Source organism: Lathyrus oleraceus, chromosome 6 (genome assembly GCF_024323335.1).
Source record: "Lathyrus oleraceus cultivar Zhongwan6 chromosome 6, CAAS_Psat_ZW6_1.0, whole genome shotgun sequence".
NCBI classification, from domain to species: Eukaryota; Viridiplantae; Streptophyta; class Magnoliopsida; order Fabales; family Fabaceae; genus Lathyrus; species Lathyrus oleraceus.
This window is the reverse complement of record NC_066584.1, coordinates 244,536,609-244,558,188: the sequence shown is the minus strand read 5'-3', so window position 1 is coordinate 244,558,188 and position 21,580 is coordinate 244,536,609. Positions and strand designations below refer to the sequence as shown.

General features: G+C 34.6%; 1 protein-coding gene across 1 annotated transcript; it reads right to left on the bottom strand.

The window, feature by feature from the left end:
• Positions 1-3,698: 3,698 nt before the first annotated feature.
• On the bottom strand, positions 3,699-20,320 carry LOC127092644 (flavonol synthase/flavanone 3-hydroxylase). Its single transcript, XM_051031531.1, has 3 exons — positions 19,875-20,320; positions 4,026-4,353; positions 3,699-3,959 (listed from the first exon to the last, which is right to left on the bottom strand). Exons 1-3 carry the CDS (start codon positions 20,318-20,320, stop codon positions 3,699-3,701), a joined length of 1,035 nt encoding a protein of 344 aa, XP_050887488.1.
• Positions 20,321-21,580: the final 1,260 nt, after the last annotated feature.

Here is a 21,580-nt window from a genome sequence, read left to right as displayed (position 1 = left end):
ATATCATTCTGTTTATTTATGTTAATGCAATATTCACTTTGTCCATTTGGACCATATTGTGTGATATATTTTGTTTGTGTACTTTGCTTGTTTGTTTGGTCTTTGACCATTAATGTACATAATAATAACAAAAACCCTAAAAAAACATTTGAGTGGACTGTTGGCTTGATCTTGAATAATGGATTTAGAGTCTAGGCAACCTTCCTAAGCTAAAGGACTTGGCCAATGCCAATTTGTTGAGAAATCAAGTGCTTGCAATTTTGAACTTCATCTGATACATCTTTGAAGACCTCTCTAAATTAATCTGCAACATGATCATTGTGAAGCTGTTATTTTGAACCTGTGACTTGTGGAATTCATCTGTTACATGGGCTATTTTGGAGAAGATCATGGAATGGATAAGCTTGGATGTGGCCATCTTTATTTGATGCCTTGCTCTTCAAGATAATATAATTGTGCATTTGTGTGTTGATTGATTCTAAAAGTCCAAGGGAATTTTGGGTTTCTATTGACATTCTTGTCTATTGGATTGCTACCCATTTGGTCAGATCTTTTCAACTCTAAACTTTTAATTTTGTACATAGGATAGTCTCTTCATCTTCTCCCCATTTCTTTAATTTCAAAATATCTCCCTCCACTTTTAAAAATCTTCTTTGTGTGAACTATTTTTGTTCTAAACTTTGACCACTTTTGCAAAAAGATAGAAACTTTGGCCTTACGTCATTGCATTTTCAAACTTCTTTTCTTAAATCAAACTTATAAATAGACTTAACTATACTTGACTTAAACTTTCAAAAAGCCAAAAAGAACTAACTCATTCAAACCATTTTTAGGCCTTTGTGCCTTTCAAACTTAATTTTTGTTAAAAAACTAATGCATCCACTTTGGAATTTGTATCACGAACTACGAGGTTTTGATCCCTCATTTTTATGTTGGTACGTAGGCACAAGACCGAAGGTCTTGTCAAACACAAAAATATAATTAATGAATTCTTTTCTCACCCCCCCCCCCCATTCTATTTGTTTGTAAACATCACTTTATACCAAGTACATATGCACACAAAAAGGGCTCCCTAGGAGTACCTAGGACACTTTGGATGCTAACACATTCCCTCTGTGTAACCTACCCCCTTACCTGTGATCTATGACTTTTTATTAGTTTTTATTTGAAAACTTCTTACTTTTGGGTTTTGTTCGTACTTTTTCCCTTTCCCTTGGAAACAATAAAAGCGTCGTGGCGACTCTTGTTATTTGAGCTATAGCTTGTCAATAGCTTGATGATCATGAATTTCCCGCTACACACGGCCCGTGTCAGGCCTCCTGAGCTGGGAAATCTTCTTTTTTCGAACGCCATAACTTTCCACTTTCTCGCATTAAGTCCATTGGATCTTCTCCATGGACCTAGATGGCATAAACACGACAACCGAAGCATAAAATCCCGAAAACACAAAATAAAACTGTCAATTAATAAAATCGCTGAAATAACTTACGGGAATGAAAATTAACTTTAAAGGTACCATAATGCGTACACAGTGTCTCAAAATCCTCGGTTTCTTGTCGGATAAGCAACGAAAATATAGTGAAAATGGTGAATTATCACCAAGACTGCTTCTAATTCTTCTTGCCAAAAGACTCTTTTAGAGCCTACTCTACCTCTCTTTTAGAGTTTCTCTCAATCAGACGTAACTCTTGTGCCTCTAGGTTACTCTATAGCTCTTCAATTCTCATGGTGCTAAGGTCATTAGAGTGTTCAATTGCTACAATAATGTAATCAAATTAAGGAGTAAGTGATCTCATTACCTTTTCAATAATTACTTATTTAGAGAGAGTTTCTCCACAAGATTTCATCTCATTTGTGATCAAAGTCACTTTGGAGATGTAATCAGGTACCTTTTCATTGTTCTTCATATTGAGATTCTCATACTGCTTACATAGAGACTGAAGTTTCACCTTCTTAACTGACGCGTCATCGTCGTAGCACTGTACCGGTGTGTCCCACACAGCCTTCCCCGTTGTTGAATCAATGATCTTCTCAAACACATTTGTATCCATACACAGAATGATATCGAACAACACCTTCTAATCCTTCTTCCTTGTTTCTCAATGCACATTTCTCTGCGCTTTCGTTGCATCTTCTACAACCGTCGTGTAATCGTCATTGACGAGATCAAGAACATCTTGAGCGCAAAACAACACACGCATCTGAATCATCCACCAATTCCTATTCTTTCCATCAAATACTGGAAGCTTTGTGTTCAAGCTACTGTTTTTGCTGTTCATCTTCGTTCTTCTGCAAATTCACTCAGATCCGTGTTCCCCAATCCCACAAAATCAAGAAATATGATTCTATTTCGATTTCGATCTTCAATCCACTGTGAATTGAATGAACATAATCAATCACACACGCCTTACGTACACTCGTGTTTCCCGTTCCTAAATCAGAACTGAAGCTCTAAATACCAATTATTGATGTACAAGAACGATGAAGATGAAGATGATGGAAGCGAAAGAATTCTAACTAACTTTTAAACTCAATTGAAAACGATTACAAGATGAATTCTGTTACAAACCAAAACTTGAATTCAATATTTATACCACAAAAACAACTAAATAAAATTCAAATTAAATTTAACAAAAAAATTATATTTTATAGTAGTCTATACTCAAGTATAATTGACATATTTGAATTTTATTTTAACTTTACCGTATTTGTAAAGTGATAGTTACAAGGTAGATTTCAAACATATCACTGTATTCATCCTTTACGACTAAGATAAACACATAATATATGTACATCAAAATAATAAATAAAGATGAACTCAAAAGACTTTAAGGGTAATATACATATTTATCTGAAGATGGCCGCTTTGTAGCACCAATCTTCACTATAGTTCCTTCGCTTCGAAGTCTAGAATCAAAATATCATTGCCACTAGCCTTCAATTTTGACTCGTTTTTCCCTACTCTCATATTAAATCAACTGTGCATAACCATCGAATTTCATAATCATCAAGCACCTAAATCACACTACTATCGGATTTCAAAACATATTCACCAAAACCATATAAAATGATAATGCTCTACAAACATAAATAAAAAAATTGTGAGTCATGTCAGGAATATATTTTCAAAATTCTATAACAGTTAAAGACAAATAATTTGTTATAAAAGTCCAAATACCAAATTTCCAAAAATAACATCTTCATATGTTAACCACTTAACATATGAATTTTGAAAATCTACAATGACAGAATGATATAATAAAGATTGATGAAAGTTGTTAACATATGAATTTTAAAAATCTACAATGACAGAATGATATAATAAAGATTGATGAAAGTTTGATAGATCAATTATTGTGTTGTCTACATTTTTTTTAGATTCATTCTATATGATTGGAGGAGAATTAAATATTAACTCTAAAAGAAGTTGAAAAAATCAAATAGATAAATCCAATAATATGAAGGAGAAAAATAAAGTGCAATATAATTAAATAAGCTGTTATATAATATAAATCTATGTGGAAAAAGAAGTTGCAACCAACTTTAAATTCATTGAAAAGAAAAGAGGTCATAAACGTTAAATTAAATTTGAAGATTAATTCGAATCATGCCGTTCACGAATTTATTCTGTATCCGGAGAGAACAAGGATATGAAAAACAATTAAAATTCTAAAACAAGAGTTCAATATTTTGAACCGTTAATCCAATATCTTGAAATGATGAATTTGGATATTCTCAACCTCTAGTTTGCCGAAATCACTACGATTTCTATTAGCATAGAATTTACCAACATTGTATGCTTTATATTTTGCAGGATCTTGATCATTTACCAGCTCTTCTGCAGGCTCCACCATAACATGGTGACCTGGAAAAAGGAAGAATGGATGGGAAAATCTTTCTTTCTCGGAATTTACTAATGCCCTATGTTCCGCACAATCATACTTGTCATTGCTCCAAACCTGCAAATTTTAATGTTAAAAAATTGTTATATCAACGCCTCTATAATCAGATGTCTCTTAACGTACCTGAAAAACATCACCTAAGTTGATGACAAATGCAGTAGGAATAGGTTTGACAGGAACCCAATCACCAAGTGATTTTCTTTTAACTTGTAAGCCTCCAATTTCATCTTGTGCAAGCACAGTCAATGCACTAGAATCTTTGTGAGGACCAACACCAAGTGCCAAGTTAGGGAAAGGGCATGGAGGGTAGTAATTGAGCTTCACAGTGCTTAGTTGGTTCTTGAAGCAGTCATGGAATTTGTCACCAGGTAAGCCTAAGCTCAATGAAACCAACTCCAATAACTTGTAAGATAGCTTTTCCAATTCCCTTGCATATTCCTCCATTGTTTCCCTAAAGAGATTGGATGAAGTTGTAGGATTTAAATATAATTATTGAAATTATTACTGGTATGCTCGTGCTGATGATCATTTCTTATGTCATGAATATGTTGTATATTTAATCCCTTTTTTTTAAATCTCATTTAACCTATTTAATTTCTATTTATTTTATAATTTTTTTTTCAGTGTTGAAGTAAAACATTTAATCTTGATCAAGACAAAATCATTATTCCAAAATTGTTGAACTCAAATATAATTTTCAATGTCAATTTACTCGGTTTAGTATTTAATTTGTATTTCTCAGTTTCTGTTCTAAAACTACATCAGCTACAACTTTAATAATATATATATCACTAGGTACAACTTTAATAAAGAATTATATATGGTGCCTAACACTACTAAGTACTACATTAGTTATAACTTTAATAATATATATTAATTACAAATGCTACTATGTGTATCAAGATTTTAGAATGTCACTTTTTATTTTTTTTCATGCTGAATGACACATATTTGATTGGGATACTTTTACGTTGAATGACACTTATTTAACTAATACTTTTATATCTTTCCAATAACTATTTAGAATGACATTTTTTTTTATTGGGATGCCGAATTTATTCTAAGAATTACTTTGATGGTTAATCATTCTAATCATAGTTTTAATCACACTAGTGTTAATCATTCTAAGTACTGTTGGTGTGGTTCTTATAAATTGATTGGTAATGTTGTTGTCTCATTCTAAGTATTGTTGTTGATTTTATATTGTTATTGTTGTCCCTGTACTGGTTCTTATATATTAATGCAGTAGTGTTTTAAGGATTGTTCTGGTGTGGTTATTGTTATCTCTTTTATGTTTCTTTATGATTCTTCTTTATGTATCAAGTATCATTACTCTCTTTACAAAACTTTTATTATTAATCATAGTTTTAAATCTAGTAGTGGATGAATTGGAACTGTTATTTGTTGATCGGTAGTTGTTGATTGGCTCCTTCGTTATTTCAGTGACTGGTGAGCCTAATCGAAGAAGAGGAAATTTAATGGAAGTGGTTATCATATGCTTGTTGGAAACACTTTATTAGATTACACAATGACCTAATTGATGCACCCACTGCAGCCTATAAACACAACCACAAAAAATACTTGTGTGACCCTAGGACTCACAACACGATCAATTTGAACCACCATATTTTAAAATGTCCTAAGAAATTCATTGTTGTGTCAACAAATGTCTTTATCAGTAAGGGGAGTATGTCTAGTCTCAGCCACAACCTTCAGGTTGTGCTTGAAATAGATATATGTATATCATTATTTATTTATTATTTTATTATTTTTTGATAACTAATGTTTATGTTGTCCAATTTTTCAGGTCAATTATGTTTTTTGATTTTTTGGAGTCATATATGACACACACACACACACACACATATATATATATATATATAATATATATATTATATATATATATATATATATATATATATATATATATATATATATATATATATATATATATATATATATATATATATATATTCCCTTGGATTTTGAAGAAACTAGCTAGGCTACTACGTAACAGAATCCGTCGAATTTTGCTTCAATTGTGTCCTTGCTAACATAAAAAGATAGGTTAAGTCTAACTTATTACATTCTTGCATATTAGGTCAAATTATTATCTGCAATATATAAAGTTACAGTTGTATGTTCGTGCAGGTTAACGATGTTGTTCTTGACGATGACAACTCTACTGAAGTTGTTTTGTGGCTATTCCAGTGGACTGTTAAAATACCTGTTGATGGTGATGCTCCACCTTTTGTACTTCAAATTGAAAGATTGCATTTGTTAAGATTTGTTTATTAACTATGTTTGAATTTCTCAACAGGAATTGACATCACTGTGTCTCATTGTTGAAAAAGAGAAAACCACAAATGAAAGATCGAAGATAATGAAGGTAACCTTTCCTATTCTCTTCTACCTTTTTTTTAAATTTGACATTAAATCATTCACTTTTCTCACCTAGTCTAAATTTATTGTGGTTTTTATTATGTTTTATAGAAATAATGCTAAAATGTGTAGCTAATTCTCTCATTCGCTCCATGTAACTGATACAATTATATCAAAGGTGTAATTGATTCTCTCATTCTAAAAGGTGATTATTGTTCTAATTCTATTTTTATTGGATACTAATATTTTGACCTGAAAAACCAGTGATTATTGTATCAAAGGTGTAATTGATTGTCTCATTCTAGTTCTAATTCTATTTTTATTGGATACTAATATTAGGATATCATGTAAATGCTGATACAATTGATAGGAATATCACAATGATATTCTTTCATTGAAAATTAGCCCTTTAATAATGTTTAAATATTCTGTAAGTGTTGAAACTAGATTCTTCAAATATTCTGTAAGTATTAAACTATATTAACTAGTTTTCATTCTTCATAGAGAATTAATTATTGTGTACAACTACATCTTGGTTGTTTTGGTTAATTATTGTGTACAATTACATCTTGGTTGTTTTGGAAGAGGAAGCCGATACATGACAACTTAAAGGATAATGTTGTAGTAGTTTGAAGAATTATTTAATCGGTATCTATAATAGCCAAAGTTGTAATTAGTTTATGTGGTGATTATTTGTAAAACGCAAGCTTAATATGTGGGGATTAGTTTATGTATTAAACCGGTAATATATAATTGCCAAAGTGCATACTACAGGTTCTACAATAAATTAGTATGTATTAAATCAGTATTAAATAAATTTAAATATTTTTGAGCCTAAATATTGGACCAATCCAATAACCCAAAATATCCGTTCGTAATAACCCTGAACCCGCGTAAATCGAACTTATCTAAATCGAATTTAAAATTGGGCGAAAATGGGTCTATTATTACTACCCGCGATTTGGGATGGGTGGAGGTTTTGGGCCCGAACCCGCCTAGCCTGACCCATTGTCCAACCCTACTTGCAGTTGTCACAGTGCATAAGGAACGAAAGTATCTTGTAGAGAATGGATGCTAGAGGAAAAACCTAAGGACTCTAGTAGATCTACGAGTGGTGCAAGAGAGAGGGAGCTTGATGGATAATGTTTTGAAGATAGTAGGGCCCATTATGAGGGAATGGACCCAAAAGTGATTTGTCATGATTTGAATAAAGCCCATTTCAGACTAATCGAACTAAGTCCTAAAACTTAAGCCCAAGAAAAGGAAGGTTAAAATCTAGGAAGTCAAATCAAGTGATTTTTGGGGATGAGTCTGGGGTTTTTCGACCATCTTATTTTTCTGCCCCAAGACCACCAAAGTCAAATGAATTGAAAACACTAGTATCTCTCTGATTCAAAATCATTCGAAGCTGAATGAAAATTCACAATTAAAGAAGGGTCTTGTTTTCCAACATAATTTGAAAATGCAAGAAGGACAATACTTGGGAGGATCAATGCTTTGGTGCGAATCCACTACGGATTCTGATGTAGTCCAAGGAAATAGGCATTTCTGGGCTAACATGGAATAAGACGTAACATAGAAACTTTGGGAGGTCATATCAAAGTTGGGAATAACGGGGCCAAAAAACAATGAGGTCTTTGGAGAAGCATTAAGAAAGATGGAATTTAGAGATCAATAAGGTTGAGCAAGAGGGAGACGAAAAATCATTATTATCAATAATATTGTATCCTTCAACATAAGAGGAGGTGACAACTGGGTAAAGAGAAAGAGGATTAGCTAGACCATCCAATCAGTCAAGGTAGATATTTGTTTTTTTGTAAGAAAAAAACTATGAGTTCTTGATAGTCAATTGGTAAATAGTTTTTGGGTTGTAAGGAGGTAGAATGGACATATAGTTGGGATTTAGGCACATCTGGAGGTATAATGGTTTTGTAGAAATAAGGGTTAGTTTCTTTGAACTACAATTTTAGGGGAGATGGTTTTATTGGTATCAGTGCAAACTAGTAGAAGATGACATATAAATTTGTGAGCATCTATGCATCATGTGCATTAGAGTAAGAAAAGAAAGATGTAGGGGAAACTTGTGGAGTTAAACATGAAAGGTTGCATAAAAGAGTGGTGCTTGAGAGGTGACTTTAGTTAAATATCAAGTAGAAAAGAAAGAAAAGGGGCGGGTGTTAGAAGTAGAAGTGGATAAACTAATGAATTTAGGACCTTCATTCAACATATATAATTAGTTGATGTTCCAGGTATAGGCTAAAAATTCACTGATTCAATGAAATCTTTCTAAAAATTAGACATGTTTTTGGAGAAGCTAGATGGATTTGAAAGTAGAAGACTTAGTAAAATAATTGAATGAGTTAGACATGTTAATAGAAGTAGCTAATGGAGAAAAAAAATCAAATAACTGGTGGAGAAAAAGGCATAGACATCCAAAGATATATGGAAGAATTTCGCCCAGTGAGTTTTTGTGCTCGCCTAGCGAGAATGACATTACAAGGTTATTATTTTGTGTCGATTTATCGGTCTGTTTTATTGATTCCAACGACCATTGGTTGCTGTTTGGTTGTGTTTAATGAGATAAATTGATATGCTTGAATGATGTGTGGATGTACGTTCAATGTGTGAATATACGTTGTGAAATACAAGTTTAATTAGGTGAATTATTGTACATGTTTGCTAATGAATTGATGAGATGAGTAGTTCAAAGTGAGAAATACCGACGATGCATTGAATGCACGATTATTAATAGTCAGATGTGGGATTGTATTCATTCTTTATGTTATTGTCATTGCATTATTATGTGTCATGCATCATATGTTGTCGTTGTTGGTGTAAGCCCTAGAGGCCAATACATTTTGGTACTTGTATCGAATTATTTATTAATAATAAAAGGCATTCTCTTTATTATGGTTGATTAATAAAGTCCCTGGAATAGATAGTCCGTTTAATATATTAAGTGTGACTTAATCATGAGAACACATTAAACATAAGGACACTATTCCTAAAGTATCCGTAGTCGAGCTTTAGTGTGAAGTGGGATAACATTAAAGCATTAAGACTATTATGTTTGTAGACTGATGATCACATCTCATGGATCATAGATAAAGAGTTATCAAGTCTTAAACATAGGTATGAATATTAGGAGTAATATTTATACCGGATTGACCCGCTATGAGAATACTATATAGAAAGTTATGCAAAGTGTCATAAGTTATTCTCATGGTGATAATGGTGTATACCACTCTTCGACCTGAAACCACTATGGATCCTAGATGTGGAGTCGAGTGCTTTATTGCTGATCCAACGTTGTCCGTAACTGGATAACCATAAAGGCAGTTGATGGGTACTCCACGAAGCATGTTGAGGAACATGAGTGACCTAGATGGAATTTGCCCATCCTGCATAACAGGATAAATGTCTATGGGCCCAATATTGAACTGGACAAGGATGACACGGTCTATGCCTTGTATTCAATATAGACATAAGGGCAAAAGGGTAATTATACACATAATTATTATCACAGAAGGAATTGTCAAATCACATGACATTTTCGTGTCTTGGGTAGCAGTGATGTGCTGCTAGATACCGCTCACTGTTTATTATGTTAAATGCGTGATTTAATATATTTGTCAACGTCATGAAAACCTACAGGGTCACACACAAAGGACGGATTGATGAGAGATAGAGTAACTAAGGAATACCGTAAGGTATGGTGCCCTTAAGTGAATTATAGAACATCGTAAGGTACGGCGTACTTGAGTAGAATACGAAATATGGTAAGGTACCATGGGCTTAAGTGATTTTGGGCATATCATAAGATATGGGCCAAAATACACTTAAGTGGGCTTTTTAGCTTGAAGCCCACACAAGTGGTTCTATAAATAGAACCCTTGTGCAGAAGCAAAAATTTGCGGTTGCATTATTTTTGTTTTCTCTCACTCTCTCTCTCTCACTCAAAGCCTTCATTCGTACCAGCTAGCACTGAGATTGAAGGAACCCGTTCGTGTGGACTGAGTAGAGACGTTGTCATCGTTCAACGTTCGTGATCGCTCCGTGGATCTGCATCAAAGGTTTTGATCGTCACAAGAGATCTGCACCAAAGGTTTCAATCGTCACAAGAGGTAAATATTCTATCACTGATCATGACCATTCGTAAGGATCTCTAAAGGAGAAAATTTTAATTTCCGCTGCGTTTTGGACCGCAATTCTCCTTCAGTGGTATCAGAGCCACTTACGAAACCATGAATCGGATAGCTGTTTAATTTCTTTATTAATATGATTAAAAGACAGAATGAATCAATTAATTAAACGAGTAATTAAATTTGGCATCATGAGTGTACGAGTTGGATGATTGATGTTGACTATGCTTCGGAATCCGACATTAGTATGGTGAAGCAGCGATACATCGATCGTCCATAGGTTACGCAATTGAGACCGATCAACTTATATATGATATAAGTAATCCTAATGCAAAGTACGGTATATGTGATATACTGTTTCTGTTTCGTTCATTCGAACACTAAATGATTGTTTTCCTTTGAGCGATCAATGGTCATTTGCTTCGGAATCCGACATTAGTATGGTGAAGCAATGACCTGTTGATCAATCATACTGAATCAACAATCGAGGTGTGTTTGACGGTATGAAATTGGCGCATTAGGGTTGGTGACGGCGCAAGGGTTGTGCCGTCAAGGAGTTGTGAATTTAGGGCTTTTTGGAAGAGGTCAATAGACTGTTTCAAAGTTCTATTAGTTTGGCCGCGTGAAGCTCGTGTGACGAGCGTAACAGGCGTAACAAACTGGATGCGTGACGGTCGTAACACGCCCATGACGGTCGTCACACTCACATTGCCTGTGACGGTCGTCACACGCCTGTGACGGTCGTCACACGCCTGTGACGGTCGTCACACGCCTGTGACGGTCGTCACACGCCTGTGACGGTCGTCACACTCCCAGAGTCAAAATTTTGGGGTTCCTGTTTTGTGACTATGCAAGGGTTGTGTTCATGCAAAACAATGTCCATTTCAAATGAATTGTTCATTAAAATTTGCGTAGTGTGATCGGGCGCTGCCCCTTGACCACCGTTCGCTGACCGGGCAGCGGAACCCCCGGCTAACTCTGCGTAGTGTGATCGGTCGCCGAAATTTAATTTGGTTTTAATTAATTAAAGGAATTAAAATTTAATAATAATAATAATGTGTTTGTTATTATTGCCTTGTGGTGATCAGTTATGGCCTTAGTTATCCTTTATTTTGTTTTGGGTTTTTTAAATACGACCTGCGTGTCGTGCCTCTCCTTTTGATCTCTTAATGTAACTTCTTTTCTCATCTCAAACCCTCGTATGTAAAACGAGTTTCTTCTGGAATGTAATACTGTGAAGAAAGAGAAGAAGACAATGTTATGAAGAAAGAGAAGAATTCAAGATCAAAGGAGGACAACCTTGAAGATCTTGCTTGGAGAAGCTTAGAGAAGAATTCAATACTAAAGGAGGACAACCTTGAAGATCTTGCTTGGAGAAGCTTAGATCGTTATTAGGTTAGCTTAGGTTCTCTCATTGGCTTGGGAGAACAATTGCGCTAGGGGCCATAACTGTTTCATTGTGTATGTATGTTGATGCATGTGAATGTATGTTGATGCATGTGAGAGACGATTTATATAATAAATAAGCCGGTGAGATCATAACAATTGCAATTCCCTCAAACTAAAATATTAAGTTTATGCTTTCCAAGTTTTAGCACTCATCAAGACTAGTATCGGATAATGTAGGTTTCGCCAAAGCGAGGTGCATGTTCTATATTAGTAAGGTGCGATGGGATAATTGTAATATCCAACTGCTAAAACAGTGGGTCAAACTTAACTAAACAAATTATGATGATATTATATATGTTTGCTTTCCAAGTTTTAGCACTCATCAAGACTAGTATCGGATAATGTAGGTTTCGCCAAAGCGAGGTGCATGTTCTATATTAGTAAGGTGCGATGGGATAATTGTAATATCCAACTGCTAAGACAATGGGTCAAACTTAATTATAATAATATCATATATGTTTTAGAAGCAAGAGTTGGGAATGATCCATATGATGGATTCGAATAAGGAGTTATTCACCCAACTGAAATTTTCGAGAGTTGCATGAGATACAATTGGAAGGAGTTCCTACCTAAATAACCTAGTTTTGTGTAATCCGCCTACGCGGACTTAGAACGAAGTGAAATATGGATCTCGACCCACTAGAAAATCTTCCAACGGGATTTTCCGAATCAAATGATGAGGGTCATTTGTTTTGAGTAAAATAGTGGGAGCATATTTGATTAAAGGCCTAATTAAATATGTCAATGATACTTATATTTTCTTAATCCTTATGTAGATAACCATGACAGCAAACACCTCTAACAACATCTTGCGATCAATCCTTGACAAGGAAAAATTGTCTAGGACAAATTTTCTGGATTGGCACCGAAACCTGAGGATTATCCTCAAACATGATAAAAAGCTGTATGTCTTGGAGACACCTGTTCCTGAAGAGGAACCTCCTAGTTCTGCACCTAAGGCAGAAAGAGATGCTTATAAGAAGCATGTCGATGATGCCAATGAAACTGCTTGTCTCATGCTGGCTACCATGAACTCAGAATTGCAAAAGCAACATGAGAACATGTCAGCGTTCGATATGATCGAACACCTGAAGCTGCTCTATCAAGAGCAAGCAAGGCATGAGAGGTTTGAAGTTTCAAAAGCCCTTTTCCAAAGCAAGTTAGCTGAGGGAGCCCCTGTAGGTCCCCATGTACTCAAGATGATTGGGTATGTGGAAAACCTTGAGAGATTGGGTTTTCCCCTCGAAAAGGAACTTGCGACTGATTTGATCTTGCAATCTTTGCCAGATAGTTTCAGTCAATTTGTCCTAAATTTCAATATGATTGATATGGACAAATCTCTTCCTGAACTGCTCGCCATGTTAAGAACTGCCGAGCAGAATCTGAAGTCAAAAGGGAAGTCCATTCTGATGATCGGAAATGGAAAGAGACAGAACAAAAGGCCCACTAAGCAGGGTGATAAAGGGAAAGGCAAGGAAGTTGCCAACCCCAAACCCACCGTTGCTGCTTTAAAGCCTAGTGGAGGTATAGCAAAAGAAGGCACCTGCTTCCATTGCGGTAAGACCGGACACTGGAAGAGGAACTACCCAAAGTACCTGGAAGATAAGAAGAATGGAGTAGAGACTTCAACTTCAGGTATTTTTGTTATTAAATAAATTTATCTACTTCTGCATCATGGGTATTAGATACTGGATGCGGTTCTCACATTTGTACATATGTGCAGGGGCTGAGAAGGAGTAAAGATTTGGCAAAAGGTGAAGTTGGCCTACGAGTTGGCAATGGAGCAAAGGTTGCTACTTTAGCCGTAGGATCTTATGTATTGACTTTACCTAGTGGTTTTATAATTCAGTTAGAGAACTGTTATTATGTACCTGCAATTAGCAGGAATATTATTTCCATTTCTTGTTTGGACAAGTTTGGTTTTTCATTTATAATAAAGAACAATTGTTGCTCAATTTATTTGAATGATATATTCTATGCTACTGCACAAATGAGCAATGGACTGTATGTCCTTGATCTCGAAATGCCTATTAATAACATTAATACTAAAAGGGTGAAACCCAACGAGTTAAAACCGACTAGGTAAGAATATTAAAACTCTTCGATCAGATCGAGGTGGTGAGTATTTAAGCCTAGAGTTTGATGACCATCTGAAAGAGTGTGGGATCCTATCCCAACTCACTCCTCCTGGAACACCCCAATGGAATGGTGTATCTGAGAGAAGAAATCGAACCCTATTAGACATGGTCCGATCCATGATGAGTCACGCCGATCTTCCATACTCCTTTTGGGACATTGACAGCAGCTTACACACTTAACCATGTTCCATCCAAAAGGTTGAGAAGACACCATATGAGATATGGAGTGGTAAGAAACCACATATGTCTTACATAAAGATTTGGGGTTGCGAGGTTTATGTGAAACGACAAATTTCAACTAAGCTTGAGCCCAAATCTGACAAATGCTTATTTGTGGGGTATCCCAAAGAAACAAAAGGGTATTACTTCTACAATCCTTCTGAGGGCAAAGTGTTTGTCGCTCGAACTGGAGTTTTCCTAGAAAAGGATTTTTATTTCCAAAGGAACCAGTGGGAGGAAAATAGAGCTTGAAGAAATTCAAGAATCACAAAGCATCGACACACCTATGGAGGAATTGGAGCAGGAAACACAAGTAGTTGTGTAAGAGCAACCTCCTCAAGTAGAACAAGACCAGCGTAGGTCAGGCAGGATACGTCACCTACCTAAGATATATGGATATCTGATCAAGGTGATGTATTACTCATGGATCAAGATGAGCTTGTGACCTACTCATGGAATCTTCGTTTTGATGAAACAGTAAAACAATATGGATTCATCAAGAACGAAGATGAGCCTTGTGTCTACAAGAAGGTTAGTGGGAGCATGATCGTATTCCAGGTATTATATGTAGATGACATATTACTTATTGGAAACGATATCCCTACCCTGCAACAAGCAAAGTCTTGGGTGGGGAAATGCTTATCTATGAAGGACCTAGGTGAAGCAGCCTATATATTAGGAATCAGAATCTATAGAGATAGATCATAAAATGCTTGGCCTAAGTCAGAGTACATAGACAAGGTGCTGAGACGCTTTAATATGAATGATTCCAATGGTTATGTGTTTTGCTGAAATGGTGGCACTGTGAGTTTGAAAATTTCAAAGCAAGATACAGTTGCTGATTCTACAACCGAGGCCGAGTATATTGCTGCCTCAAATGCAGAAAAGGGAGTTGTTTGGATCAAAAAGTTCATTAGTGAACTTGGCATAGTCCCTAGCATTGTGGATCCCATTGGTCTCTATTATGATAACAATGGTGCTACCGCACAAGCTACGGAGCCTAGATCTCAACGACGATCCAAACACATACTTAGGCGTTATCATCTCATTCGAGAGATAATAGATAAAGGAGATGTGAAAATATATAAAGTACCTACACTTGACAATATAGCTGACCCACTGACAAAGCCTCTTGCGCAGCAGAAGCATGATGGCCATACTAGATCAATGGGCATACGGGGTATGCCTGATTGGCTCTAGTGCTAGTGGGAGATTGTTGGTGTAAGCCCTAGAGGCCAATACATTTTGGTACTTGTATCGAATTATTTATTAATAATAAAAGGCATTCTCTTTATTATAGTTGATTAATAAAGTCCCTGGAATAGATAGTCCGTTTAATATATTAAGTGTGACTTAATCATGAGAACACATTAAACATAAGGACATTATTCCTAAAGTATCCGTAGTCGAGCTTTAGTGTGAAGTGGGATAACATTAAAGCATTAAGACTATTATGTTTGTAGACTGATGATCACATCTCATGGATCATAGATAAAGAGTTATCAAGTCTTAAACATAGGTATGAATATTAGGAGTAATATTTATACCGGATTGACCCGCTATGAGAATACTATATAGAAAGTTATGCAAAGTGTCATAAGTTATTCTCATGGTGATAATGGTGTATACCACTCTTCGACCTGAAACCATTATGGATCCTAGATGTGGAGTCGAGTGCTTTATTGCTGATCCAACGTTGTCCGTAACTGGATAACCATAAAGGCAGTTGATGGGTACTCCACGAAGCATGCTGAGGGACATGAGTGACCTAGATGGAATTTGCCCATCCTGCATAACAAGATAAATGTCTATGGGCCCAATATTGAACTGGACAAAGATGACACGGTCTATGCCTTGTGTTCAATATAGACATAAGGGCAAAAGGGTAATTATACACATAATTATTATCACAGAAGGAATTGTCAGATCACATGACATTTTCGTGTCTTGGGTAGCAGTGATGTGTTGCTAGATACCGCTCACTGTTTATTATGTTAAATGCGTGATTTAATATAATTGCCAACGTCATGAAAACCTACAGGGTCACACACAAAGGACGGATTGATGAGAGATAGAGTAACTAAGGAATACCGTAAGGTATGGTGCCCTTAAGTGAATTATAGAACATCGTAAGGTACGGTGTACTTGAGTAGAATACGAAATATGGTAAGGTACCATGGGCTTAAGTGATTTTGGGCATATCATAAGATATGGGCCAAAATACACTTAAGTGGGCTTTTTAGCTTGAAGCCCACACAAGTGGTTCTATAAATAGAACCCTTGTGCAGAAGCAAAAATTTGCGGTTGCATTATTTTCGTTTTCTCTCACTCTCTCTCTCTCTCACTCAAAGCCTTCATTCGTACCAGCTAGCACTGAGATTGAAGGAACCCGTTCGTGTGGACTGAGTAGAGACGTTGTCATCGTTCACCGTTCGTGATCGCTCCGTGGATCTGCATCAAAGGTTTTGATCGTCACAAGAGATATGCACCAAAGGTTTCAATCGTCACAAGAGGTAAATATTCTATCACTGATCATGACCATTCGTAAGGATCTCTAAAGGAGAAAATTTTAATTTCCGCTGCGTTTTGGACCGCAATTCTCCTTCAGTCGTGTTGTGAAAGAGGCTGATCACGAGTTCAGAGAGAGGACTAGTGGCTTTTCCCAAACTCAGATGTTGGGGCTTGAAGCTCGGATGTTAGGGCTCGGGGGTTCAGATGTTGGGACCCGACTCGTATGAAGAACCATTTATTGAGTGGGTACCATATGCATGAATTGAGTATATGTTGCATTGTATTACATAACCGTGATGCAAATGTGATGAATACAATTGTGATTGGTGATTGATTGCAATGTGGGTGAAATATGAATATGTGATATTGCAGTGCATGTTTGATATGTGTATCATTTGTGATGTGTGAATCTATCTTGATTTTTTTTGTGCACCGATTATTATTTGAACGTATTCTCACCCCGTTTTTGTGTTGATGGATCTGTGCTCCTCTGCAGTATAGACAATCAAGTACCTTAGTAGGAGCTTGAAGTAGAGGATGACGTTGTGCCTCTTCAGTTGAATGTCGATCGAGTTTATAGTTGGAGTCGCTTTGATATGTAACACAAATGGGACACACTGTTCTTTTATTTGCTTTACGTGGCATATTCTTTCCTTTGATTTTAATATTGAACCATTTTTCAAATTTATTATTGTTGAGACTTTTGATGCCGACTATTTTATAATTTTCTGTTGCTTATTAAATGATTCAATTTTAAATTATATGGTTTATGTATGTTTTGTTGATGTATGAGTAGAATCCTACATGAAGGATAATGGGTTATACATAAGTATGGGGTTATATGGACAACCCACCTTTCAAGTTCTTAGGGGTGCATGTTAGATCCAATCCAAGAAGATGTAGAATGTGGAGGCCATTCATAGGAAAATTGAGGAAAGGATTATCCTTATTGAAATTCATATATCTTTATATGGGAGGAATAATGGTTATGATTAATGATATTCTCAGTGTCATTCAATGTGTGCTTTATCCTTCTATAAAGCTCCAGTCAAAGTGTTGAAAGAGATTACAAACATTAAGGGAAAGTTCATGTGAAATGGCACAAAGGATATGAGATCAATACTCTAGTTCGGTTGGAAAAAGGCTTGCAGTCCAAAGGATAACGAGGGGTTAGGTGTCAAGAACATATAAATATTTAACAAGGTCTTTCAACTTAAATGTGAATGGAGAATATTATGGAAAATGAGGCATTATGGACTGAAATCTTGAATCATAAGTATGGTAATCCAGAGCTCAACTTTTTTATTAAGCAAAAAAAGAAGGAAGAAGTAAAGAGTCAATGTGTTGAAGAGAACTCAAAGCCCTGAGAACTAATGTAGGCATGGACAGGGACAAATTCATATATAATATATTTTGTAGGTTAGGTGATGGCAACAATACATCCTTTTGAAAAAGTAGAAGGATGTGGAATCAAACAATAAAGGAAGCTTTTCATGAGCTTTAGTTGATGTTAGATAACCTAAATAGGAGTGTGGAAGACATGGGAAGCTGAGTCAATAATGAATGACTTTGGAATTTACACTAGAATTCAGAGGAAGCACTAGAAGAAATTGGGTGGCAAAAGGAAGAATTACACATGATTCTAATAGGAATTGAACCAACACTAGAAAGGCATGATAAGTTCATTTGGTTGCCTGAAAGTTATGAATATTTTTTGTGTGAAATCTTGCTATAGGTTGGCAGTAGAAGATATTTAAGTGGAGAAGTAGATGAAGATCTGAAAAGGTCCTTGAAAGGACTATGGAAAGAAAAAGTTCTATCTAAAATTCAAACTTTTAGATTGAGACTCTTTTTGAACAAATTGTGAACTAGGGATCAATTCATAAAATGAGGCATCATCCAAAGAGAAAGGAATAAGTTTTTGTTTTTGGCTTTATAGAAGATGAAAATTTATCTCATCTTTTGTCCATTACAATGTTAGTAGAAGAAGAATTTGGAAGTATGTGGAGATTTGGATAGGAATTAAAATTGACTAGGATAAAGATAGTTGTGATTGTTTCAACAAGCATGTGAGCATCTTGAAAAGAAAAACTAGAAAAAATAAGGAGAGGATGATTTGGTTAGCTACTTGTTAGAGTCTTTGGCCGACAAGAAACAACATTATGTTCTGAGGAGATGATAATTTGGTCTACTTGTTAGAGTCTTTGGCCGACAAGAAACAACATTATATTCTGAGGAGATGATAATTTGGTTAGCTACTTGTTAGAGTCTTTGACCGACAAGAAACAACTTTTTGTTCCAAAGGAAAGGATTGTAACATAAAAGATGTGTTGTTTTTTAATTCAATTATACTTTTGGGTTTGACTTATAATTGGAAACAAAGCTAGTTAGTGAATCTTAGATCAAATATTATATTCATTCAAGTTCTAAATCGGATAGTCAACAAAAATAGAATTGAGGTATTAATATAAATAGAGATAATTAGATTGAGTTTTTCACACAACAACAAAATGTAAAATGTAATTTTTTGGGTGTATTGAGATTTTGGAGAGTTACTTATTTAGAGAGAGTTTTCTATTTTTTCGTTCAAAAATAATTTGTTAAAAGAGTTTTTTATTTTTCCGTTCAAAAATAATTTATTGAGTGTTTGCAATTTTTCCGTCTAAAAATTATAATTGAGAGATGATTTATAATTTTTCCGTTCAAAAATAATTTGTTAAAAGAGTTTTCTATTTTTCCGTTCAAAAATAATTTGTTGAGTGTTTGCAATTTTTCCGTTTAAAAATTATAATTGAGAGATGATTTATAATTTTTCTGTTCAAAAATTAAAAAATTTATTTGTAAAGATTAGAAGTTGAATAATAAATTTGTGAGTTTTGTTTTTAATTTTTTTTTTCTTGTAGATATACTTTTGTTTGCGAATAATTGTTTCTTTTGTTATTTTTCCAATAGTGAGGATTGTGATTTAGATGAATGGTTTACATCTCCTTTAAATTGTCTTAATAGTAAGTGATTAACCTTTAGTGGTTACATAAGGCTTGAGTACCCTTGTACTCTATTTTAAGAAATTTTGCTTATAAAAAAAAAAAAAAGAGGATAACGAAACACTAGCATGATAAATTTAAGAGTACCTGAAATGAGTAGGGTATAGTGGCCACTGATTGTAGAGAGTCCTTAGCTCCAAGTCATTTGGTTCATGAGAAGAAGGAACTAGTGTTGCATCCTCAACAAGATAATCAAAAACTTCTTTCCAATCTCTTATGTTCTTAGTATGTTCAGCATCATGATATCCCATTGCATTCACTGCATCTCTTTTCACTTTCTTCTTTTCCTCCATGCTTAGCTCAAAGAACTTCTTACTCTCAATCTCAACCTTTTTGCTAACATCAGAGGGAACTCCATGGTTGATTACTTGAAAGAATCCCCATTCTTCACACGCCTTGCCAATCTCTGAGATGAGGTTTAGTTGATTACTCTGTGAGAGGTCGATGATTGGAATTTCATCAACTTGGACAAAGGTGGATAAGTTGGGACGGTGTTCTGTGGATTGTATGTAAGATGGATCTATGTCTCCCATTTTTTTGAAGCTTTTGGTTTCTGGTTTTCTCATAATACATTTCCAATATATAAAGTTTTGTTGGTGTGTGAACTACACAGACTTTTCTTACCTCTTGTGTTGTTTCTTGTCACGTAATTACCGGCTCATCATCGCAATGAGTTCATATTTTATCACATCAAATTGGAGATATATGTTTGGAATTCCACTCATAATTCTTAATTTAATTTACCGGCTTACATTTGGAGTATTATGAAATACTTAATTTATGATTTAGATAACTGTTTTTAGAGAAAGACTTATCTCAATGAATTGGTGTTTGTCCTAAAGTAAGAAAAATATTGATTCTTATAAGATCAGACAAACTCTTGTATGCAATGTCTCCTCACTCACCACCTTTATCTAGTCTAAATATTGATTTCGTTCTTCTTTCTAATGGAAAAATAATATATAATTATGTTCAGCCAGACTCAATATATCTCACACAAAATTGAAATAAAATAGAAACTCATATAAATTAAGTGATAAATGATTTAAACAAATAAAGAAAGAAAGAACACAAAGAATTAATAATATAGATTGGTGCAACATCATTTTGTGAAAAGAAATTCATTAATTCAAGTAATTAATAATACACGTCTTTCTCATCCGAACTCTCTCAGTTCAGTTGTATTTTCTTAACACTATTAATGAATTTCAATTAAGACTCTCCTAAATTTGAGATACTCCCATATACTCTCTTCCTCTCATATTATAAGCAAATTTCACCTTTCTAGATTCATTAAATAACTAATGTATCTAATCTATATATAGACTAGATACATTAATTATTTAATGAATCTAAAAAGGTGAAATCTGCTTATAATATGATACAGAGGGAGTATTTTATAAGAATCAATTATTTGTAACGTGACTTATATCAGAATTACCTATCAAATGCACTATCTCTCTAAATAATTAGAGACTCTCTTAGATAAATATTTAAAAAAAAATACAAAGAATCAAAATAAATCTATTACATGACACATACATATTTCTTCAAAAGCTTGAGTCTCCAAATAAGCAGAACATTCTCCTTAAATAGAAAAGTGATCCATCTAAAAAGTCTCCAAGGGTTTAATCAATAACCAATTTTCTTTAACAAAAGCAAATACAAATCTTTTAATTAAATTATATCTAATAAAAATATTTTTCGGACAAATTTATGATTTAATAAAGTCTTCTTTAATTTGATTTGAATTAAAATACTTTCTCAAAATGCAATCTTTGCAAACTTTTCTG

Coding starts and splice junctions, on each gene's coding strand:
- LOC127092644 (XM_051031531.1), bottom strand. CDS start 20,320: ATGGGAGACATAGATCCATCTTACATACAATCCACAGAACACCGTCCC. Junction 4,354..19,874: donor CTATACCCTACTCATTTCAG/GTACTCTTAAAT, acceptor CAATCTCTTTAG/GGAAACAATGGAGGAATATG. Junction 3,960..4,025: donor ACTTAGGTGATGTTTTTCAG/GTACGTTAAGAG, acceptor TAAAATTTGCAG/GTTTGGAGCAATGACAAGTA.